The sequence below is a fragment of the Hipposideros armiger genome, unplaced genomic scaffold, assembly GCF_001890085.2.
Source record: "Hipposideros armiger isolate ML-2016 unplaced genomic scaffold, ASM189008v1 scaffold_988, whole genome shotgun sequence".
NCBI classification, from domain to species: Eukaryota; Metazoa; Chordata; class Mammalia; order Chiroptera; family Hipposideridae; genus Hipposideros; species Hipposideros armiger.
In genome coordinates, this window is record NW_017732338.1 from 11335 (window position 1) to 36545 (window position 25211).

Sequence of the window (25211 nt, forward strand, 5' to 3'; positions counted from 1 at the left end):
GGGTAGCGGAAGCCGCGGAAGCGCTGGCGGGATCGCTCGGGGCCCGGAGCGGGGCTGCGGCTGCAACCGGCCTCACCGTCCTCCACCTTTATGACAAGAAGACCCAGCCGGTCATCTGCGGACGGGGCTTCCAGGGCTGCTCTGGGTCTGGACTCTGTCGCCATGGCGGGCTCACCGTGGCTGGAGCTGAGCTTCTGCAGAAGATTCCTGGAAGCAGGAAATCTCTATGAACCACTACAATGCAGGTGGCCCCTCCGCAGGCCCAGGGACCCAGGACAAGGTCCGGGAGTAGATGCGCAAATTTCTTCCCCAAGTTTCGGGGGCCCCTGCTGCTACGTCTCAGTGGGGCAAACAGACCACATGTCCCCTCCTCTGTGGAGCCTTCTCACCCCTCATGCTGAAGGGACCGTCTCCTCCCATGCAAAGAGCACGCTGAGAGTGCGCCATGGACTTCACAGGAAACACACAACAGCACCTGTCCGTCCTCGCTCTCCACTTAAAAATCTGTCTGCCCTGCTGAAGTTGACTGTGTTGAACACATCTCTGTCTTAAGCTTACTCATTTTTGTATTCCCCAGGTCCTGACACACAGTAAACACAGAGTAAGTTTATTGTTGTTAAGTGAAAGGATGGAAGAATGTGAAAGCATTAGGCAAATAGGTGTCTGTGTAGAGCATTGCTAACATGTGGGTGGGACGAGTCTATGCTGTGGGAGGCTGGGGGGCTGTCCTGTACACAGCTGGGTGTCCAGCAGCACCCTGCGCCTACCCACTAGATGCCAGTAGCACTACCCACCTCCCAACATGACAATCAAAACACATCTGCAGACACTGCTGAATTTTACCTTGGCAGTTAAAGGGCCCCCAGCTTAGCACCACTGCTGTAAAGAATGAAAACATGAAGTTCTCAGGTACAAAATCTATACTGATAAGGCTCAGTGGCAAAAGCTTATGGGGAACTTAGGTACCAGAAGAGGGAGTCACCTGGATACTGAGTAAGAGCAAAGCTGCTTCCAGGTAAGAGAGGCAGGCATAGTAGAGACTCCTAAGTCTCCCATAGTTGGACACGGGCAGCGGAAGGGGGTGGGCAGATGGGGGACTGTGTCTCCTGAAGACAGAGAATCCACGGGTGTCCCACAAGCACTGCAGGGAGGATGCCCGCCCTGCCCTCGCTGTGAAGTCACAGGTGCTGGACGCTGCAGAGAGAAGTGAAAAATGGGCATTCAGAGGCTGCCTAATGTGCCGCACATGAGAGCTGTGACTACACAAAATCAATGCCAGGACCAGGCTGGGTGAACTACTCTACATTGTTATTAGAACATTGGCACAGGGAGAAGACAGCCTAGATTCAAACGCCATCTCTGTCACTTATTTGCTGTGTTATTTATTAACTACTCAGTGCCTCAGTTTCCCTATCTCTAAAGGGGAATAATAAAAGAATCTACCTCATGGAGTCGTTACACAGTTGTTAATATTTGTAAAGTACTTAGAACACCGCCCGGCACAGAAAACATACGCTGAATAAAACTTACAGGATGAGGGTATAGATTGGTCCCCTTCAACTTTAGCAGACAGGTAAGAAAATCCTCTCTCCTGCCGTACCCCACCACTGTCAGCTGGGTAGATCCAGGAAAGGAAGAAAGGGAGAAGGGAGTGGAGACCCACACATGCACCACACCTCGCAGGTTACTCCCTCTCTGTCATTAGCCATTCCCAGAAGCCACTGGGCCTGGGCATGCCCAAAAAGGGAAGGGGGCCCTGAGATTCCTCTGCACCACATGGGGCTAGATTGTAAACCCTAGGTGGCTGCCAACCTGTTTAACTCGGTTCAAGAGTCATTAAGTGGCTCTAGGATGGAGGGACTATAAAATGTCAAGTGGGCAGAGGTTTCTGGGGTAAAGACAATTCCAGGTCTACACCTTCCGGAGCTTTTTTCTTAACCCAACCTTCGACAGTACAGAGGGTAACAAGGAAGGGACAGAATTCGGGCAATTGAGAGGCCCCAGGAAATACTCCCTCCTGACAGCTGCTCCACGAACAAACCGCGGGGAGGCAAGGGCGCCCACGTCCGCTCGAGTCTAGATCCCGACACCAGGCACCAGGCACCGGTAATGACCTTGTCGCCGGGTGGAGCAGCAGCGCAAGGCTCCCATATCCAAGGCTTGCCTGTGGGTGGCCCAAGAGCCCCGTCTCCTAACGCCCTGCGGACCGACCCAGACACCCAGAAACGGCCCTAGACAAGGGGCACCTGTCACGGGCCCCATGCCGCCCGCTCTGGCCGCGGAGATACAGCACCCGTCCAGCCCTAGGGTCTCTCCCAGGGGTCGGCTCCCGGGAGGCTCGGCAGCAGGGGTGGGCGAGGGCAGTGTTTCGGTGCGCACACGCGTGCGCCTCCACCGGGAGACAGACACACACACACACACACACGCGTGCGCCTCCACCGGGAGACAGACACACACCCCTACCCGGGACAAGGCAGCTGAGCACCTGTCGAGGACGGCCACAAAGGGACACCTAAACCCGCGCCGGGACGTCCCGACTCACCCCGCACTCATCCGCAGACGGAAACCCGNAGTGGTTTCTCCTAGTTATGAAAGTCATCCTATCACAGGTCATAATTATAAAGTCAAAGTGACCATCATGCTGTTGCTTACTTAACAATGGACTATAACACAAAGCCCTTAGACACCCTTAACCATGTGCATAAGTCAACTTTCCGTTCTAGAGGAAAAGAGACACAGCAGGACAAAGCTCTTCGCCAGGCACCAAAAAGTAGTGAGAAGATGGTCAACAGCCTCGGCACAGATGAGGACATGAAAATCCCATCTAGGACTTGGGTGGGGGTCTAGGGTGGAGAGGGCGGGACCCCATGGCAGCACACAGGACCAGAGGGCACGGAAGAGGGAGGGGGACTCCAGCTCACCTGGGGCTCTGGGGTGAGCCCGGCGGCCACCACTGCGTGTCCTGTGCAGCACCCGTCCACAGCAAGCCCGGGCACCTGCAGAGCTGGGAAGCAGAGAGGCCCTGGGTGAGATCTGCCCTTGCATCCAGCCTTCTTGCCTCTGGGACCCAAGTTCACATGCTGGGTTAGCACCTTCCTGCCTGGAAGTTGTACAGAGGGATCCTTTCCAGAACTCCTGACCCCACCAGCTCCAATCCTAGAGCCCCAAGACGTGTGGTGTGCGCTGTAGACGGATAAAAATGACAGAAAAAGCAGGCTGCTCGGTAGGGATGGTGCAGTGACAGCAACATGAAAACAACACAGAGCCTTCCTTTTGAAGACGCTTTAGTCTTGAGCTTCGCCAAGAAAAGAGATAAGAGGATTTCTGTTGGTGTTGTTACAGGGTCTTTCGTAGCTCTTAGGGTGCTTTCTGCTTTACTTTTAAAAACCTCGAGGAGCCAGACAGGGCTGGGCCCAGAAAGGAAGAAACGGGTGTCTGCTTATATAGAACTTGCTCAGATTCGAGAAGTGAAGGGGAACTTTTACAGTTTAGAAATAAGGACTGCGTGTTGTGAGTGGCGTGTCCCAGTGTCCTGTGTCTTGGGAGTCCGCCCAGGAGTTCACAGCACATGGCGAACACCCGGGAACACAGAGTAGTTTTCTACTGAGTGATTTTCACCCTGTTCTTGTTAAAGGCCAAGGGTTTATGCTCTTCTATTTGCAGCAGTCCTACAATCTCGGGACTGTTCCGGCTGGCTTTAGCGATTCTGCCTTATCTTCTTCACAACATTTACCAGTGCCTAAAATTGTATTATGAATTTATATGCTATCTTCCTTCCCGGAATGTAACCTCCATGGCAGCAAGAAATCTTACTGCCACCTGTACCCCTGATGCCTACTGCCACGGCTACCACGTAGGGGTCTCCATAAAGATATGTTAAAAATGGAGACTGCTGTGTTGTTAAAAAATCAATTATTTCCAAACTCACATTTTCACGGTGTCTACCTTAATACGTGCAGATTTGGTTAGGAAGGCTCTCCACCACTGTTTGAAACTTCCCTTTTCATCTCAGTCTCAAAGTCAAGTCGATCTGTGCTGGGCACATGGAGCCCCCGGCAACAGATCTGTGTTGTTGTGACCCTGAAGTCCAACTGGATGAGGTCAAGTAAGATAATCCTCACCTCTGTCTGGTGGGGACTGGGACCCCACACACTCGTGTTTGAGCAGAGCCTCCATTGACTGGAACCGGGCACTTTGTGACCTCTGAGCTGGTGTCAACACGGCCATCTTGCAACACAGCAGCTGCCCCTGGTCACCACCTGGTACCTGGAAGTCATTCATTTATTCACTCATCAAACACTTCTATCATGCTCTGCATGTACCTTCTAGTACCTTCTGTTTTCCAGGCACTACTTCTATGAGCTTTGCAAACATTAATTCACCCAACGCAGACAACAACCCTATGAGCTAGGTACTATTATTGTCGCTTTTTTTGTAATGGGGAAAGTGGGGTACTGAGTATCTGTAGCTTGCCCAACGTCACCCAGCTAATAAGTGTCAGTGCCACGATGGCGCTCGGGCGGAGTGGCTCCAGAGTTCGTGCTCTTAACCATAACTCTCCGAACCCATATTATAACATTTGTGCTTTTGTGAAAATTTTTTTGGTCTGAGTTTTCAGAGAACACTCCTATCTCTTATCTGAAAAACGAGGACAATAATTTCTAGCGTACAGGCTCCTGGGGACCAGTCAACGAGGTCACGGTGTGTGAAGCACCTACACAGTGCCCTCCACGTAGTGTGTGTGTGGTAAATGCAGGCTTCCCTCCAGACATTTACACTCAAATTCCTTTCTCACGTGCAGCTCAGAATTTCCCACATCCTCTTTAAAGAATGAAGAGCCTGGGGGCCGGCAGAGTGGCTCAGTTGGTTAAGAGCTTGCTCAAGAGTGCAAGCTCTGAGCAACAGGGTTGCTGGTTCGATTCCCACATGGGCCAGTGAGATGTGCCCAAGCTGAGCTGCCAACAGGTGGCAGGATGGCTCAGCTGGTGAGAGCATTCTAACAACAAGGTTCCCTGTTCGAGATGGTGGGCTATGCCCGTCCGCAACTAAAGACTAAACTCGGCACCTTGAGCTGAGCTGCTGCACATGTGGCTCAGGGGATAGAGCACACGCTCTTAACAAGGCTGCCAGTTTGACATCTGCATGGGATGGTGGTTATACCCTCCCGCAACTAATTGAACACAGCACCTTGAGCTTAGTGGCGCGACTGGCCTTGGAGCTGAGCTGCTGCGCCCTCCACAACTAAGATTGAAGGAAAACAACTTGCCTGTTCCCCTCTCTCAATTCCCCAATTAAAAAAAAAAATCTAAAAATAAAAAAATGAAGAGCCCGGGGATAAGTGACTTAAAGTGACTTTTCCGTTATGGGGCACGGGTGCAGTAGGTCCCCATCAAGAACCCTGGTCTCTTGGTCACTGGTTAGAAGGATCTAGCCACACGTCCTTGGAAGGAACGTTCACAAGGACACACGACAACAGCCTGCTAAAACAGGCAAGAAGATGCAGGAAGAAAATCAACCTCTTTTCCAGCAGAACCTTTGAACCTGTGGTCCGTGAACAGGAAAAAAAGGATCTTTATTTTTACTAGAGAAGCAACAGAGCCACATGGCATAAGCATACCCAGGGCTCTGTCACCAACAGAAACTGCCGATGTGCTCACATCACATCACAAGTAGGCAAATAGTGCCTGAGTCGCTCCTGCTTAGAACCTTGAAATGACCGCTACTGGGTCTGTCCCTACATCTTCCTATTTAGCGCATTCATTTGAAAATGCACCTACATAGCGTTCACACGACTTTGGGGAACGCTCGGGTAACTACAGTCCCACACAACCGAGACCTTCCGTGTTCCTGTATATGTTCCTTTATACACTTAGAATGTCACTAACTGTGACAGGGGCCCGGGGCTTCACCTCACTGCCTGGGAGATTCACGGCGCAGACACTCCCAACTCGGGGTCAGAAAGGAATGCCCACGCTCGTCCCGAGTTCAGGGGAAACAGCGCGCCTCTACCTGCGGCCTGGGCTCAGGCAGCTGCCTGTCCAGGGACTCCAGCGCGGCCACCGCCGCGTCCCCGCTCTCCGGGTGCTGCGCGCGCACGCGGGCCTGCAGGTGCCCGGGCAGGATGCTCAGGAACTGCTCCAGCACCAGCAGCTCCAGCATCTGCTCCTTGCTGTGCGTCTCGGGCCGCAGCCACAGCCGGCAGAGCTGGCGCAGCCGGCCCAGCGCCTCGCGGGGCCCCCCGGCCTCGGGGTAGCGGAAGCCGCGGAAGCGCTGGCGGGATCGCTCGGGTCCCGGAGCGGGGCTGCGGCTGCAACCGGCCTCACCGTCCTCCACCTTTATGACAAGAAGACCCAGCCGGTCATCTGCGGACGGGGCTTCCAGGGCTGCTCTGGGTCTGGACTCTGTCGCCATGGCGGGCTCACCGTGGCTGGAGCTGAGCTTCTGCAGAAGATTCCTGGAAGCAGGAAATCTCTATGAACCACTACAATGCAGGTGGCCCCTCCGCAGGCCCAGGGACCCAGGACAAGGTCCGGGAGTAGATGCGCAAATTTCTTCCCCAAGTTTCGGGGGCCCCTGCTGCTACGTCTCAGTGGGGCAAACAGACCACATGTCCCCTCCTCTGTGGAGCCTTCTCACCCCTCATGCTGAAGGGACCGTCTCCTCCCATGCAAAGAGCACGCTGAGAGTGCGCCATGGACTTCACAGGAAACACACAACAGCACCTGTCCGTCCTCGCTCTCCACTTAAAAATCTGTCTGCCCTGCTGAAGTTGACTGTGTTGAACACATCTCTGTCTTAAGCTTACTCATTTTTGTATTCCCCAGGTCCTGACACACAGTAAACACAGAGTAAGTTTATTGTTGTTAAGTGAAAGGATGGAAGAATGTGAAAGCATTAGGCAAATAGGTGTCTGTGTAGAGCATTGCTAACATGTGGGTGGGACTAGTCTATGCTGTGGGAGGCTGGGGGGCTGTCCTGTACACAGCTGGGTGTCCAGCAGCACCCTGCGCCTACCCACTAGATGCCAGTAGCACTACCCACCTCCCAACATGACAATCAAAACACATCTGCAGACACTGCTGAATTTTACCTTGGCAGTTAAAGGGCCCCCAGCTTAGCACCACTGCTGTAAAGAATGAAAACATGAAGTTCTCAGGTACAAAATCTATACTGATAAGGCTCAGTGGCAAAAGCTTATGGGGAACTTAGGTACCAGAAGAGGGAGTCACCTGGATACTGAGTAAGAGCAAAGCTGCTTCCAGGTAAGAGAGGCAGGCATAGTAGAGACTCCTAAGTCTCCCATAGTTGGACACGGGCAGCGGAAGGGGGTGGGCAGATGGGGGACTGTGTCTCCTGAAGACAGAGAATCCACGGGTGTCCCACAAGCACTGCAGGGAGGATGCCCGCCCTGCCCTCGCTGTGAAGTCTCAGGTGCTGGACGCTGCAGAGAGAAGTGAAAAATGGGCATTCAGAGGCTGCCTAATGTGCTGCACATGAGAGCTGTGACTACACAAAATCAATGCCAGGACCAGGCTGGGTGAACTACTCTACATTGTTATTAGAACATTGGCACAGGGAGAAGACAGCCTAGATTCAAACGCCATCTCTGTCACTTATTTGCTGTGTTATTTATTAACTACTCAGTGCCTCAGTTTCCCTATCTCTAAAGGGGAATAATAAAAGAATCTACCTCATGGAGTCGTTACACATTTGTTAATATTTGTAAAGTACTTAGAACACCGCCTGGCACAGAAAACATACGTTGAATAAAACTTACAGGATGAGGGTATAGATTGGTCCCCTTCAACTTTAGCAGACAGGTAAGAAAATTCTCTCTCCTGCCGTACCCCACCACTGTCAGCTGGGTAGGTCCGAGAAAGGGAGAAAGGGAGAAGGGAGTGGAGACCCGCACATGCACCACTCCTCGCAGGTTACTCCCTCTCTGTCATTAGCCATTCCCGGAAGCCACGGGGCCTGGGCATGCCCCAAAAAGGGAAGGGGGCCCTGAGATTCCTCTGCACCACATGGGGCTAGATTGTAAACCCTAGGTGGCTGCCAACCTGTTTAACTGGGTTCAAGAGTCATTAAGTGGCTCTAGGATGGAGGAACTATAAAATGTCAAGTGGGCAGAGGTTTCTGGGGTAAAGACAATTCCAGGTCTACACCTTCCGGAGCTTTTTTTTCTTAACCCAACCTTCGACAGTACAGAGGGTAACAAGGAAGGGACGGAATTCGGGCAATTGAGAGGCCCCAGGAAATACTCCCTCCTGACAGCTGCTCCACGAACAAACCGCGGGGAGGCAAGGGCGCCCATGTCCGCTCGAGTCTAGATCCAGGCACCAGGCACCGGTAATGACCTTGTCGCCGGGTGGAGCAGCAGCGCAAGGCTCCCATATCCAAGGCTTGCCTGTGGGTGGTGGCCCAAGAGCCCCGTCTCCTAACGCCCTGCGGACCGACCCAGACACCCAGAAACGGCCCTAGACAAGGGGCACCTGTCACGGGCCCCATGCTGCCCGCTCTGGCCGCGGAGATACAGCACCCGTCCCGCCCTAGGGTCTCTCCCAGGGGTCGGCTCCCGGGAGGCTCGGCAGCAGGGGTGGGCGAGGGCAGTGTTTCGGTGCGCACACGCGTGCGCCTCCACCGGGAGACAGACACACACACACACACACACGCGTGCGCCTCCACCGGGAGACAGACACACACCCCTACCCGGGACAAGGCAGCTGAGCACCTGTCGAGGACGGCCACAAAGGGACACCTAAACCCGCGCCGGGACGTCCCGACTCACCCCGCACTCATCCGCAGACGGAAACCCGCGAACCGGGGGGCGGGGCCCGCAGCCACTTCCGGCCTCTCTGGCCGCCGCCGCCCGCCACACACTCTGTGGTTCGTTGGCAGCCCGCCGAGCACCAGGCCTTTTATAATGAGTTTTCCAGGTGTGATAAAAGGAGAAAAGCAAGGAGCAGGTCTCTTTGTATACTTTGCTACATTTGCGAATGGGAGGTAGTAAAAACAATTTGTTATATTTTCTTGTGTGGTCAGAAAGAAACCTTGAAAAATACATAAGACAATAAGTGCGGCTGTAAGGGATAAATGGTTAGAAACTGCGTGGAAAGAGGACCAGGATGACAAGAAGAGTGTTACTGTACATGTTTTTAACACATTTTTAAAAATTAGAGCTGATTGAATTACCTACTTTAAGCAATTACAAATACATAACTGTTTTAAGGAGCAGGCTGAATTGTTTACATAGAAAATCCAAGATAATCTAACACTCAAATTATGATGCTCTATAAGACAGTTAAGCAAGGTTGCAGATTTTTTTTTTTAAGATTTTATTGGGGAATTGGGAAAGGGGAACAGTGTTGGGGAATTGTTCAGCACAACAACAGTTAAGTTGTTGTCCTTCCATCTTAGCTGTGGAGGGCACACCTAGTTCAGCTCCAAGTCCAGTCACCATCCGGCTGCCCGGTGGCAGTTCACGGCCATTCAGCTCAAGGTGCCATGTTCAATCTTAGTTGCAGGTGGGCGTAGCCACCATCCCATGTGGGAGTCCAACTGGAAACCTTGTTGCTAACAGCCCGTGCTCTAACCACCAAGCCATCCTGCCACCTGTTGGCAGCCCAGCAGCAGCTCAGCTCACTGGCCCATGTGGGAATCGAACCAGCGACACTGTTGCTCAGAGCTCGCAGTCTTAACCAACTGATCCATTCCACCGGCCCAGGACCTACTTCTTAACCTGTGGGATCTGACACTATTTCCAGGTACATCGTGTTAGAATTGAGTTAAATTCTAGGACACTCAAGTGGTGTCACAGAGAATTGTTTGTTATGTGGGGGGAATATCTCCACACATTTGGTGACCAGAAGTGTCAGAAGTGAAGTGTTCTATTTAAAAGCAAAGGAGATGAACAGGGAAAAACATAGTGGGGAAGAACTGGGTTTTTCCCTACATAGGAAGGAAACCAGTTTTCCCATTTTAGTGCCTGTGATAGAGTGAGCAAGAGGGAGCATATAAGGGATAAGGTTAGGGAGACAACAGGGGTCAGATCCTGCAAAATCCTGTGGGTCATTGCAAGGACGTTAGCATAGAAGTGAAATAGGAAGACTTTGCAGGGTTTTTAAGAAAGAGATTGATAGTCTAACTTAAGTGACTACTCTGGCTGCAGAGTTGAGAATATCCTGTAGGACAGCAAGGACATAAGTAGGGAGACCAGTTAAGGAGGCTATGGTGGTACTCAGTGGGGAGAGAGATGATATCTAAGATCAGGGTGGTAGTAACGAAAGTGGCAAGAGGCCCAGATATATTCTGAGGGTAAAGCCTGTGTGATTTTCTGACAAACTGGATATGGGTTGTGAAAGAAAAAAATTCAAAGACAATTACGAGGTTAGACTGAGTAATTGCAAGGTGAAATCACCATCAACCGAAATTTGGAAGATTACTGGGTGAAGAGAGCTTGGAGAGAGGTGATCAGTACATGGCTTTGGTCGGGTTAAGTTTGACACGCTGGGTCAATCATTTGCCTATTTGTTCTCATGTTTTCTTAATCTTTGTAATAAAAATAAATCCAATCTGGAGGGAGACGTGGGGTGGTCCGAGCGCAGGGATGTTGCGATGCTCTCCTCTCTTCCCGGCACCTGTTAGCTGGGGCCGAGCTGCCTGCGCCTACCACTCCTTGAGGGAGCTCACCCTCTGGCTTGGTGGGTGTGTTAAGGCTCCGGCTCCTCAGGCACCTCCTCTCCTGAGCCAACCCAGCCCCCAGGGCAGCCCCAACTGGCCTCCTCCCCTTGCAGCCAACTGACTCATCTCCTAATTTTTAGTGCCCTCGTATTCCGTCCTTTCGCTCCGTTTGGAAAGAGGGAATTTGTCCCCTAATTCCTGAGACGACCCCCTTGCCAGCCAGTGTCTCAGGATGGGAGTTGGGGGAGGGGAGGGCGCGGGCACAGCGAGGAGGCCTGGCACCTTTCTGTGCATGTTCAGTGCACAGACCAGCAACCCCCAACTCTCCAGTCTCAACATCTTCAAGGAAAGCCAAATTCGAGAGTTATATAGTTTCTAGTGCTGCTGTTTCTCCGGCCTGAGGAAACATTTCATAGCATGGAGGGTGCAGGACATTTCTGTGCTCTTCTATATAAGAACGGGGTGTGGGCAGTGGTGGCCAGTGGTAGCAGAGATTTCTCATCTTTTCTGCAAAAGAAAGGCGGGTACTTTGGAGAGAGATTGAGAGAAAGGGTGGGTGTGGAAGCCAAGCAGCCAAACACTCTCATTTAGGAAATGGCAAACCCTTTGCACAGCTTGTGCTCACATGCCTAATACTACTACAGCGTCTCAGAAAACACCTTTGCGGGAAGATTTGGCTGCTCTGGAATAGTCTGTGTTCTTCCTCGCTGGATAGGCAATGGCTTGTATACGAAGAGATGGCATGATGTGAATGCCTCCAGTGTGAAGAAGTTTGCTTTGCCAACTCATCCTGCATCACTGCCCATTGAGTAGCACTGTCACTTAAATGTCTCCATGCCAAGGGACTGCTTGCCTTCTTTTCAATCCTCTCGGTTAATACACGGGACGATCAGAATCAGAAGGGCATTAAGCATAAGCCTGAGGGGTTACAGAACACAGAAAGAAAAAAGATGAAAATGACAGCAAGCTGGAGCCTGTCTTTCTGAGGGGCTGAGATCTGGAACTTCTGGTCCAGTAAATAGAAAGGGGCCTTTCAGTTCTGCCCCAGGAAACTGTTCAAACTCACCCACCTTAAAAGAGAACAGAGTCAGAGGTTTTTAAAAGATTTTTTTTGGGGGGGTGTGTGTTAAATTTTTCTCTAAATAACTGAGGATCTTTATCATCAACCAGTTCATCTGTGATTTAGATAATTTATTGAGTAATTCTACAGCTTTGTAAATTTGGATTGTGCCTTGAGATAGTCATTGATCTCCAAAAATGCTGCTGCCTGAAGAGGAGTTTTAATAATGTTTTCTATGCTTACAATAATTTTATCAGCTTTTTAAAAAACAGTATTTTATAAAAATTTAAAAACTTGAAAAATAATCCAATGTTAAGTTACTGTTAAAATTAAACATTTTATTGCATGTATTTAATAATTCACATAAACTACTTATTTAACATCAGAAATACTTATTTACTTATAGCTTCATTTATAACGGCTCTCCTACTGCTGCTCATGGTAATACACAGTCATGAAATAATTATGACAATCTATAGGAGTAATATAATAGTTGCAATGGAATGATTAGTAACATCTACTAAATGTTCATGGTTTGATGGATCAGCCAAAATATTTCTTGCGTAGAACTTAGTTTTTGAAAAAACTTCTTCAATGGGGTTCATCAGTGGAGAGTATGGTGGTAGAAATTAAAGTGTTTCTTGGCTGACCAACAAGATCACGTACTTCCTGGGTTTTGTACGTTGAGGTTTACATTGTCCAAAGCAAACCACACTCCCTCCAGATTATCTTCATCTAATTTCTGCAATTATGTCTGAAGAAATTTCGCCAAAAATATTTGAAGTAACCATAGAATGTGCAATTACTTCATGCCACACCACTCCCTGAGTGTTCATTGCTGCAATTAGAGGAACATTTTGTCCTCTAACTGTTGGCGCGGTCACATGAGCTGGTGTATTAAACTTTCAATAGTGCCTTCTTTCGCCAAAGATGGCAATTAAATCCTGATTCATCAATCCATATTATTTTTGTCTTGCTTCGGAGGCGTTTTGAAAAACATTCAATGCGTACACTTTGCGCATCTTAATTGTTCTGAGTTTCGATGATCAACTTGTAGTGATGCACACTTTAATGTGATCCGTAATTGCTTCAGTCCATTCCTAATGGAACTTATGCTTATTTCCACGTTTGGATTCCACGATCTTGTGAAGAATTCCCTTTAAAGTTATGCATGGATTTTCCTCAATTATTTGGTCAATTTTGTTTAATAGTGATGTATTTAATTTCATATTCCTCTTACCACCGCGTTTTTTTTCTATCAATACACCATCACTTTTGTTATACTGATTAATAGCCTTTGCCATATTTTTATTAATCCCAGAGATTTGAGCTGATTCATTCACCGTTTTACCATCTTTATAACATTTTATTAAAATGTTTTTTTATCATGATTGATATGATTGTATATACCGTATTTGCCGGCGTATAAGACGATTTTTTGGCCCTGAAAAATATGCCTCCAAGTGGGGGGTCGTCTTATACGCCAGGTACACTTCAGATAGACTGCCCATAGTGCTTGCCCCGTGCCATAGTGGCCTCCCGATGCCCGCCCACTTCATTCCACATACCGTTCAGGCATCAGCAGCGCTGCTGGGTGTATGCTCGGCTGTTATGCGATTTTGCGAGTGTGGTAAATTCGGGTTACCGTATATTTCTTTACATATGCATTGAAGATTCGCGATTTTGCGCTATCATGGTGCCTGTTAGAATGTTGAAGAGCTCGCAGTTGCGCACTAGTGAGGTCCCAGGGAGATGCTGATGCAAGGGTGGACCAGACTGCTATAGTGACAGGGCGGGCAAACAGGGAGCAGGGACCAATCAAATCAGGCTTTGTATACAGCCAACAGCCAACCACAATACTGCACCATTGTACAGTACAGCATAGAAAATGTCGACCAGTCAAACCCCTATCATCCCTATCATGGCACCAGCCAAAAGAAAGAAGTATGATGCAAATTTTAAACTGAAAGTTATAAACTTTGCTAAGGAAAATAATAATTGTGCTGCTGCAAGACAATATGGAGTAACAGAAAAGATGGTTCGGGACTGGAAATCAAATGAGAAAGCATTAAAGAGTATGCCAAGGGGTAAGTGTGCATTAAGAAGAGGCACCCCACACTGGCCAGAACTCGAAAAACATGTAGCAGACATGGTGGCTCAACATCGCCAAAACGGTTATGTGGTGACACGAAATATAATACGCTTGTTTGCACTTCAGTGGGCCAAATCAAATCTGATATTGTTTTACCTTTTATTTGGTGTGTGGAAGGTGTGCGGAAGAGGGGGTAGTCTTATACGGCGAGTATATAACAAACTCTGTATTTTGAGTGAAAATGTTAGGGGGTCGTCTTATACACCCAGTCGTCTTATACACCGGCAAATACGGTAGGTGGATTATTATGTCGAACAATGGGATGTCTTGATCTGGATCTCGATGATTCTGACAATGTGATTTGCATTCGCCAGTGCAAACGTGTCGGCAGTGGACTTCCGAAGCTTTTAGGTGATGTTGTATCCATTTTCAGGGTCTGAAAAAATATTCTGGATTTATATGAAAACGTCTTAATGGAGTCAAAATATGTAAAATGCTTACTAACATTACAGGTTTTGCACTCCCAATTTCACTCTTTTGCAAATCTAACTCATCCTTTTGCAGATCAAATTTTTCCACAAAAATGTATTCTTAACATTTGTAAACATAAATCCAATGTTAAGTTATTGCTAAAGTTAAACATTTTATTGCATGTATTTGATAGTAAACATAAACTACTTTTTTAACATCAGAAATACTTATTTACATATAGCTTCATTTACAATGCTTCTGCTGCTGCTTGTGGTAATTTTATATACATATTCATAAAATAATTATGACAATCTGTAGGAGTAATAGTTGCAATGGAATGATTAATAACATCTACTAAATGTTCATGGTTTGATAAATCAGCCAAAATATTTCTTGCACAGAACTTAGTTTTTGAAAAACGAAGGCACAATTGAAAGTTAATACACCAACTCATGTGACCATGCCAATGGTTAGAGGACAAAATGTTCCTCTAATTGAAGCAATAAACATTCAGGGAATGGTGTGGCATGAAGTAACTGCACATTCTACGGTTACTTCAAATATTTTTTGTGAAATTTCTTCAGAGATTATTGCAGAAATTGGATGAAGATAATCTGGAGGGAGTGTGGTTTGTGTAAGCCTCCACAAAACCCAGGAAGTACGTAATCTTGTTGTGTCAGCCAAGACACACTTTATTATTTCTACCACCATACTCTCACTGATGAATCCCATTGAAGTTTTTCAAAAACTAAGTTCTGCACAAGAAATATTTTGGCTGATTTATCAAACCACAAACATTTAGATGTTATTAATCATTCCATTGCAACTATTACTCCTACAGATTGTCATAATTAGTTCATGAATATGTATATGAAATTACCACGAGCAGAACTGTTATAAATGAAGCTATAAGTAAATAAGAATTTCTGATGTTAAGTAGTTTATGTTTATTATTATTAAATACATGCAAAATGTTTAATTTTAATAATAACTTAACATTGGATTTATTTTTATTACAAAGAAAACATTTTTGTAGAAAAATGTGATCTATAAAAGGATGAATTTGATTTGCAAAAAGGTGAATTTGATTTACAAAAGGATGAATTTGATTTGCAAAAGGGTGAATTTGGAGTGCAAAACCTGTTATCACAAAGTTAAGAGTCAGAGTAAAATGAAAATATGTTGATGTGATGCAGTATCTTTCTCTCTCTCTCTCTTTTTTTTTAAGATTTTATTGGGGAATTGAGGGAGGGGAACAGCGATGGGAAATTGGGGAAGGGGAACAGACAAGCTGCTGTCCTTTTGTTCTTCAGTCTAGCTGTGGAGGACGTTGCTTCACTGGCCTATGTTGGTATTATCATTGCGCTCTTCCAAGGTGAGGCAGTTGGTCGCTGGTCACTGGACGGCAGCTCACGGCGGCTCTTGGCAGCTCACGCCAGCTGCCGGCCACTCACAGTAGCTGTGGCAGCCCACTGAAGCTTTGCTGCAGCCTACGCTGTCGCCGGCAACTCACGGCGGCAGCCCAGCTCCAGGTCAAGCTGTTGTTCACCATCTTAGCTGTAGAGGGCGCAGCATCACTGGCCCTCATGTGGGATCCAAACGGGCCCTGCTGCTCAGAGCTGGCGTCCCAAGCCAACTCTTAACCAACACGCCACTTGGCAGGCCCAAAACCTGTATTGTTTAACTAAATGACTAGGAAATTTATGGAACCACTGAGAGAATGAGGACAGAAACACGAGTCCATTTTATGAAGATGATGTGAGGTTTTGCCTCGCATACACAGAATTCCCATGATCACCACCAAATACAAACTGTGCATGTGCACAACTCTGGGAATATAAAGTAGTGTGAGGAGGAATCTCAGTTGTCAGGCTGGCCAGAGAAACCAGGGGCCCCCACAGGATAAAACATCAGGCACCAAGCATCAAATGAAAACAACGGCCTAACTGCCCCCATTGCTTCCATCCCTTGAGACTCAGGTGTGCCTCCTACACACGGTACCAAGTGGGGCGACAGCCTGGAACCATAGAGCTCCCTGGAGGCGGCACAGTGGTCTGTGATCTTCTGTGACGAGGGGAAGGTTCTCAGGGGTGAAGCATGTGAGCAAGGGAAGCGCAGGATCAGGTTCTCGGGCAAAGGGGCTGCCACTGCAGGTCCCAGGACAAGGGCACCCTGCTCACCTGGGACCTGGCTGATGTAAACTCAGGTACTGTTGCCTCGTCTGTGGGGTTTCTTTCCTGGAGAAGGGTTAGTCCCCGGGGAGCAGGCGCTGTGGAGGGGGAGACAGGAATCCGGAGTGAGACACAGTGTTTAGGAATGCCCCATGTGAGGCACCCAGACACACAAATCATCTGTTCGATACAGATCTCACTGTCTAGGATGGAGCAGCACATCTCTTTTCATTCTGTCAGGAATTTTACAGTTCTAAAACTGTAGGCGCTCCCATCCATCAAATGGTATGAACTCATGAATGCTTTACACGAGCACTTTCACATACATGAAGCCAAATTTAAAATCACAGCTGAAAATAAAGAGAGGGAGGGAAGAAGCTGGTGACAGAGGAAACCTTTAGCAAAGAACACAGAAATGAAAGAAAACAAGTAGAGAATAGAGAGCTATGGCATAGGGGAAACTGGAAAGCAGAAAAGAGCGGAAATAAAGACCAAAAAAAACCAAAAACAAAAGAGAGCGAGCTGATAATGGGAGTGGGGTGGGGGGGGGAGGGCCTGTGCACATGTGGGGCAGGGAGTCCTGGGCAATCTCTGTACCTTCCTCTCACTAGCGCTCTGAACCACTGAGAGGTTCACACACACACATATGGGAAGACAGACCAGCCACAAGCTAGAAAATACCAGCACAACAGGTGCAGGCAGCCTGGGGAACTAACTACCTCTAGCTCGCCTGGCTCGGTAACCTGGACCATGTGCCAGGCTCTAACCAGGGGCCGAGGGGCTGCCTGCCCAGACTCCTGCTGCAGCCCAGCTCCCCTAGACCCCCGGTGCAGTCTCCGAGCCTTTACTCACATTACAGACAGAACCTTATGTGCTCTGACCACAGTTATCTCTCACCACTCTGACACCTCACCTCCGTCCTTCACTACCCCTCTCCCTCTCCATCAAAATGAAATGAAATCAATCTGAGCAGATGCGCATTCATCACTTCATAGGTAAGTGGGGATGCTTGCCATGTTCTGGTCCACTGCAAATCCTCTCATCTTTCACGGCTCAACACAGGCTCATGCCCAGGAAAACTGCCCCACCTCCAGGACCGAGGGGCTCCCTGCCACCTCTAAAGTCCTGCACATAAACACAACGTTTTGGGCTTCCTGTAGTGGTGGTTTCTCATAACAGAAGAAATAGGATCAAATCACCAGCCAGGAAAGTAGGAAAATATCAGGTTTTGTTGCCTGAAGCCGATTTCTATTAACATGCCCCCCCCCCCGCATTTAGCCTCTTTTCCCATTAGTAAGAGAGAAAAGCCCCGGTATGACCGGAAGGCTGCATTCTCTCTGAGGGGGTGCCTGGTATGACCGAGGAGGCCGATAAGGCTCCCTCTGAGGAGTGTCTCAAGGTCTCAAGGTGTGACTGGGACCTGTTGAAATGCAAACAGTTAATCTCCTCTTGGGAGGACACAGCAATCAGGTGTCCTAGGGGCTAGGCTGCGGATATGTGAAGGCATAGCATTTGCTGGAACATAATGGGATATGTTAAAGGAAAAAGGCTTTGAGGCCCAGACCCCAATCGGATGCTAATTTGATTGACAGCAGTAAAACAGTTTCACTTCTTTTCAATAAAAGCCATGCGCTGACCCGATTCGATTCCAGGCTCGCTCAGATTCTCTGAATGAGTCCCTTGGGCTCGCTCAGTTTCTCTGACTGAGTCCCTTGGTCTCGCTCTTAACCCTACTTTTGTCTCTGACTCTTTATTCAATCTACGCCGCCCCTCAAGAGAAACCCGTTTGCCCTTGCCACGTTGGACGTGACAAGGTTTATCAACAATGGGTAAATAACACAAGAAACCTGGGACCTATACATTAATCTCCCTCTAATGTCCTCAAATCATTTATTATATGGACCATTTATTCTCCAATTACTGTTAAAATATCAATATTTACAGATCACCAATGTGCAGATTGGTAAACAATGACCGTGATACATCAGGAACCCTCTGAAATCATGTGCATAATGTGTACAGTGCCCCCCCACCCTTATCCGCGGGGGACATATTCCAAGAACCTCAGTGGGTGTCGGAATCCCGGAGAGTACCGAGCCCCATACATATTATGTTTTCCTACACACACACCCTGTCACTTAAGGAAGCACTTTCCGGCTTCTCTTTGGCTCTCTGAATGGCCAGCATCGCTGCCCTTGGCTTCGGGGCCATTATTAAGTAAAACCAGGGTGACCTGACCACAAGCACTGGGGATGCGACAGTCGATCTGATAACACAGGACTGCGGAGTGACTAACGTCGGGGAGTGTCTACAGCGTGGACATGCTGGACGAAGGGAGGACTCATGATGGGGCAAGTGGGAGCAGGAAGGCACGAGATTACATCATGCCAGTCAGAACGGTGTGCAATTTAAAATTTATAAATTGTTTCTTTCTGGAATTCTCCATTTAGTATTTTTGGATGCAACTGACAATGCATAACTGAAACCTCAGATAAGGGAGAAGTACAGTACATGCATTTTTCCAGGGAAGAGAGTTAACACTTTTCAGCTAATTCTGGGAGAAGCATGGAGATCCGTCCCCTGCCCTGTGGAGTTCTACGGTCTCTTCGCTGAGCATTCCGGGTGCTTCTGTCTGTTCTCCTCGACCCACCTGCAGGCTGTGGACCGCAGGCTTTGCACTGCTTGCATGGCTCACCCTCCTGCGAGAGGCCTGCACGAAGCTGAGCTGTAACCCACAGTTGGATGGTCTCCCTGGAGGGGAGCCCCGCACACAGGAGGGTGCACTTGAATGGAGGGAAAGAGCCTATTTAAGCCTAAAGCTGTATTTAAAATGACTGACAGGTTAGGGGCAGGAGGATACCGAAGAAAATATCACCATGGGGGAAAAGATAAATTTGCGGAAGGTTACCAAGTAAGTATTTAAAACACCCACAACGTAGAATTAGAAACGCGGACTAGAGACATGTGATGTAGAGAGAAGTTTGGTCAGAAGGCCCAGTGACTTCTATTCCAGAAACTGATCTCCCTCTGCCAACTCTGGCAAATCATTTAACCTATGAGTTTCAGTTTTCTTGATCATTAACTGAGGGTGTTGGACAAGAAGATCTTAGAATTCTAGCGTTTTATAATTTCTGATGTTTTAAAAAGCTTGCTTAGGTACAGGGTTAGACAAAACCACCAACCTTGAGGAGACAGATGAACAAGCTGTCACGAAGAAGACCGTGCACCCAGGACCCTCAGTAAGCTCACCTCTCACTTTGTGGAGGTCCTCTTGATGGCACTCAGGAGGCTCACACTTCAGCGTGGTCACCCCAGGCAGGAGCCGCAGGCCCTGACACTCCAAAGAGGCTCCTTGATGTTCTGTCACCAGTAGGTGTATGTCCTGTCCCTGAGTGTAGATGGAGGTCTGGGGACAAAAGACTCCCCTTGAAAAGGTGCCCTGGTGGGAACTGGAGCAAACGGCAGTTAGGGCCATCTGACGGGAACACGAGACAAGCCCCATTCAATCCGGCAGAGCAGCAGCAAGCAGGACAAGCATTCCCTCGGCAGGCCGGACGCAGGCCTCCCAGGAGCCAAGCTCTGACCCAATGCTGAGGGTACAGCGGCAAGTATGAGTGACGAGACAAGCTAAGAACCTCCGCCCAGAAAACGCCCGGGGTGTGGTGCAGTTTCGTGAGGAACAGGACATGCACCATCTCAGCGTCGCCCATGATGACTTACTGATCAGTCACAAAGGGCAAATGGTAACTGTAAGGTGAGGAGCCTGCCAGACGGCCCCTCCCTTCCCCTCCTCAGTCATGGGCAGCCATCGGCACGAGCTGTCTGACAGAAGGCACAGGGGACACAGCGTCATTCCTGTGAAACACCAGGCAGAACACACGACCTGGATCTTACCACGCCATGGTGCCACACAAACCCCCAGGCCTGTACTCTCCACAAATGCCAACGTCATGGCAGGCAAGCGAAGACTGAGCAACTTTTCCCCACGTGAGGAGATGAAGGAGACGCAGCGACTAAATGCAACATGTGATGCTGGATCCTGAACTGGGGACCAATTGCCATAAAGAACACTATTGGGATAATATGGCAAAAACTGAACAAGGGTTACTTTTTGGATAATGGTATCATAGCAATTTTAATTTCCCTAAGTTTAATCACTGTGTTCTGGTTACACAAGGCAATGTCTTTGTTCTTCGGAAATACAAACTGAGTGTTCAGAGGGCCAGGGGCACGATATCTGCAGCGACTTTGAAATGGTGCAGGAGTGTGAGTGTGCGCGCACACAGACGCATGCAACACGGAGAAGGGAGCAGCGTTCACGCGCATTGTAGGGGCATGTTGTGATGCAAATGTTGCCAACCAGTGACTGGGTGCAGAGAACCCTCCCTATACTTCTCTAAGCTATAAATTATCTCAACACACAAACGTTCCCCATGTCTCCGCCCACATACACATCCTCCTCCCACCTGCTGTCCCGTGTCCCCCGTGTCGGCCTCCATGTTCTCCAGCGCAGCCACCGCCGCGTCCCCGCTCTCCGGGTGCTGCGCGCGCACGCGGGCCTGGAGCTCCCCGGGCAGGATGCTCAGGAACTGCTCCAGCACCAGCAGCTCCAGCATCTGCTCCTTGCTGTGCGTCTTGGGCCGCAGCCACTGAGAGCAAAGTTCTCGAAGCTGGGCCAGTGCCCCGCGAGGCCCAGCCACCTCCTGGTAGCTGAACTGCCAGAAGCACAGGCAGCAGAGCTCCTGAGTGTGCGAGCTGCCCAGCTGCTCCCACGTGGCATCCTCCTCCTTCACCTTCACAAGGCTGCCTCCATCTTCAGGAGCCGGGCCTGGCAAAGCTTCATCCATGGATTTCCAGGACAGTGTTGGGACAGTAGACCCTTGAGCAACAAACATGGGTTTGAACTGTGCTGGTTCACTTACATGCACATTTGTTCAATAAATACTGTATTTTCTCTTCCTTATCATTTTCTTAACATGTTCTTTTCTCTAGCTTACTTTACTTAAGAATACAGTGTATAATACTAAAAAAAAAAAAAAGCTAGAAAAAGGTTCATTTTTATTGGGATCTATGCTTCAGAAAAGTTTTTCCAAATGTACATGAGGCATAAAAATTGATCAGTAACACAAAAATTACAAGAGCTTCAAAACTCTATGTGACATACTTATATTTCTGTCCCCAAAGGAAGTCATGCTTGCCTAGATATCAGTTAAGTTAACCACAAGTATACCTGGAAATCCAAAGGGATGAGCCCAGAGTAAGGGGTGTAAAGTGAGGGAATGAAGGAAGAAGGACTAACAACAAGGTTGATGCTTCAGCAGCTTATGCTCCAGCTGAGGACAAGGAGGAGCCAGATGGCTGCTTTCATGGACCGACTAACATTCTCTCAAAGGTCATCGATCTCTATGTCTGTCTCACGAAAAAATTCCACCTTAAACGTAGGTGAGGGAGACTGTTTCCAAAGTCTCCCATCCCCAGTTGCCTCTTGTGATAAGCTTCTGCCATCCTTCTCATCAGGAGGTGGAGTTATTTGCACTGGCCTACCACTGCTCTGACCGACGCAATATGGCAGAAATGACACTGTAAGAGGGTGCGCTCTCGGGCCCTTGGCGCCCTACCATGGGACTGCCATCAGAGAGGTCATGTGGCTGGGAAACCCCAGCTAGGCCTAGTCCTCAGCGCATTCACCAGGTGAAGCGGCCTATGAGTAACTCCAAGCAAGACCAGCAGCAGAACTGCCCAGTCAACCCACAAAATCATAAATAATAAACAGGTGGTTTCACTGTCTGGGATTTGTATTTATTTTTAAAATGTAACAATAGCAGACACGCGTCAAGTCCTTATCTCTCATCACTTTCTCCTTTTGTGATCTCATTAATCACAATTACACTATCTCTATTCCAAGAACACTCAAATCTCTGGCTCAAACTTGCCTTTCACATTCCAGACGCACATCTGGAAATGCCTGCAGGACGCCTTCTGCCTCGGTCCTCCCCTGCACCATAATGTCCATGCATCCCAAAGTGCACCGAGTCACCTCAAAGCTGCACTCACTGCATTTCTCCGTTTCTACTGGCACGTCCGCTATCTTCCATACATTCGGGCTTAAAACCAGCCCCTATACACCATCCCTCCAACCCAGTCAGTCTTTTCCCAGGACGCCTGGGGCAGTCATTCCTTCCTTTCGTTCCCTTTTCGACATTTACACTGACTATTACATAGTTTTCTTTGTGGCATTCCTTCCCACCTTCCACTCGATCACCGGTGGATTCACGTTTCCTACAGCAAGATTTGGACCACAGTCGACACACCTCCCCTTCAATCGCTCCTCCTCGACCTAAATTCAAACTCCCCGGGACCCGGTTCGTTTGTCACTCAAAAAACATCTCCTGGGCACGCCACAATCATGATTTTCCAGGCATAACACTCACCCTGAAATGCAAGACAGTCCCCACCTTCACGAAAGCAAGGTCTTGCCCAGTGCCTCCAGTCACCGCCGTGCCGACGACTCAAGCTTCTGTCCTTCAGGCCAGGCCGGCCCTTCCCACAGGGCACAGGCCATTCCAAACCCCACGTGCAGACACAACGCTCTCTGTCCGCTAAGCCACACCGGGGGGCGGGGTGTCCCCCTGGGACAGGGACAGCGACCCCGAACCAGCCGCGTTCGCTGCCCGCCGCGGGCTCGTCCCACCCCAAGGCGCCGCCGCCGCCGGCTTCGCGAGGACGCGCCGGCGCCCACCTGGCGCCCAGCCAGCACCTGGAGGGCTTCGCTGAGTCACGTGGGCCGAGCCAGGCGCTGCGGGCCCGGGACGTCCCTTCCGGAGGCCGCTCCCCGGCACCCGGCCCTGGGCACAGCGCGCACCCGATAAACGCGCGTCTCTGGCCGGTCTGCGGGCCGAAAACGGAGCGACCGCGCACGACAAAGCCGCTGGCGGCGTGGGCGGGGCCGGGTGGGCGGGGCCGGCGGGCCGAGTGGGCGGGGCCGGGTCGCTCGTTCCGCCGCACGCGCCGCGCAGGCGGGGTCCGGCCTTTCTAGGACGCGTAAGCGCGTCTCTCTGATGCGCCTGACGGGCTCCCGCAGCCCCGTCCCGGCCTCGCCGACGACCCCAGCGCAGCATTCATGGAGGCAAAGCACTGCAGTTGAAACCCAACGGGTGGTGAGGACAAACTTGAGTCTGTCTCTAAGGGACCTCACAGGCTGCTGGGGGCGAGGGGAAGGGGAGACAGATGAATAAACGATTACAATACAGCAAGTAGCACAAGTTAGTTTTTTTAAACATACAGATTACACATAACCTCAAGTTGCGCAAGCTACCAAATAAAGTGTCCCACTCCCCAGAGGTCCCCTTTGTTAATGTTTTGTGTAGAGCTTCCCTGGACTGGACCTCCCAGCCACATAGCAGCATTCAATAAACTTTTTGTGTGTGTGTGTGTGAGTATATGCCTATATATTTTAAAACACAAATGGGATCATAATATAATTTTGCACGTTAGCTTTTTCAGTTGATAACTTGGAGATCTTGCCATACCAACTTATTTTTTTAATAACTAACTAAATAGTATTCTATTGTATTTGTGTACCATAATTTAACGATCCCTATTGCTGTATACTTAGGTTCCATTTTTCCTTATAAGTAATGCTACAGAGAACACCACTGAACAGCTTTACATTCTCTTATATTGGGTTGTTGGAAGTCATGATGCATTTTTGCAATGGAAAACAGAAAAAAATACGTCATGACTTTTCCAACAACCCAATAATTCTAGGGTGAAAATTACACAATGGAATTGATGGAAAAGGGCATGTACATTTAAAATTTTTATATACAGCTCCCCTATTTAATGTTTAAGGGCACTGCTATTTAAAAGTAAAAAGAGAATCTAATAGAAAAATTCAGCAAAGATGAACATGGCTGTTCAGAAAATTACAATTATAAATGACCAGTTAACATGGGAAAAGATGTTCAATTTTAATAGTAAAAGTGTTCTTCAAAAACTCTTTAAAAAGCAGGCCAGGTGGGCCAACTGAGTGGCTTAGTTGGTTAAGAGTGCAAGCTCTGAGCAACAGGGTTGCTGGTTCAATTCCTACATGGGCCAGTGAGCTGCGCCTGAGCTGAGCTGCCACCAGGTGGCAGGATGGCTCAGCTGGTGAGAGCACAAGCTCTTAACAAGGTTTCCGGTTTGACTCCCACAGGAGATGGTGGGTGCCCAACCGCAACTAAGATTGAACAGGGCACCTTGAGCTGAGTGGCCGTGAGCTGCCGACAGCCGACCGGATGGTGACTGGACTTGGAGCTGAGCTAGCTGCACCCTCCACAACTGAGATTGAAGGACAACAACTTGGCTGTTCCCCTTCCCTGACGAGGCCCGCTCGTCTGCCGTGGCCACCTGGTTCATCAGCCAGGCACCTAGAGGGCTAACCTGAGTGGACTGGATGAGATTAGAAAAGAAAGACACAGAGACGAAAGCTGGGCTCAGGAGGTCCACTGTCCGCTGATGGTGAAAAGTGGCACCGTTTATTGCTTGCACAGTTTTTATAGCAAAAGTAGTTTTCCTTAGGTAAGGAGTTTTGGGAGCTTGAGGGAGTGGGGAAGCAAATGTCCCTGAAGTGAGACAAAGTATAGCAAGTAGAAACTGCTAACAGGCTGGCAGTTTACTCTGGAACTTTTAAGGTTGTCTATGATGTAGGCTTGTTCATTCTTCAGCGGCACAGTGGAGATGAGATCTATCCAGCAAC

The 25211-nt window shown here is 49.0% G+C and overlaps 2 protein-coding genes across 14 annotated transcripts in view; both read right to left on the reverse strand.

The window, feature by feature from the left end:
• The window catches only part of LOC109375715 (zinc finger protein with KRAB and SCAN domains 4-like), a 12477-nt gene extending 3663 nt beyond the window's left edge, over positions 1 to 8814 (reverse strand). Inside the window, exons 1-5 of one of the 12 annotated variants that reach the window (XM_019631215.1) lie at positions 8732 to 8789; positions 7230 to 7441; positions 6010 to 6454; positions 4122 to 4266; positions 2922 to 3004 (exon numbers count right to left, since the gene is read on the reverse strand). In XM_019631215.1, the coding sequence (XP_019486760.1) occupies positions 2922 to 3004; positions 4122 to 4266; positions 6010 to 6454; positions 7230 to 7303 (747 nt within the window). In that variant the 5' untranslated portion in view covers positions 7304 to 7441; positions 8732 to 8789. Of the gene's footprint in view, positions 1 to 2921; positions 3005 to 4121; positions 4267 to 6009; positions 6455 to 6636; positions 8647 to 8709 lie in introns of those variants that run through there. The other 11 variants (XM_019631213.1, XM_019631214.1, XM_019631220.1 and 8 more) reach the window with 11 other exon arrangements.
• A 5239-nt stretch (positions 8815 to 14053) lies between these two features.
• On the reverse strand, positions 14054 to 23419 carry LOC109375732 (piggyBac transposable element-derived protein 1-like). 2 transcript variants are annotated; one of them, XM_019631253.1, is made up of 5 exons: positions 22930 to 23419; positions 20941 to 21353; positions 19724 to 19880; positions 16484 to 16572; positions 14054 to 14268 (listed from the first exon to the last, which is right to left on the reverse strand). In XM_019631253.1, the coding sequence occupies exons 2-5, from the start codon at positions 21319 to 21321 to the stop codon at positions 14107 to 14109; spliced, it is 789 nt and encodes a 262-aa protein (XP_019486798.1). In that variant the 5' UTR covers positions 21322 to 21353; positions 22930 to 23419; the 3' UTR covers positions 14054 to 14106. The 2 variants fall into 2 exon arrangements, with proteins under 2 accessions (XP_019486798.1, XP_019486797.1); XM_019631252.1 differs by having other exon boundaries at positions 22906 to 23419.
• Between the last annotated feature and the right edge of the window lie 1792 nt (positions 23420 to 25211).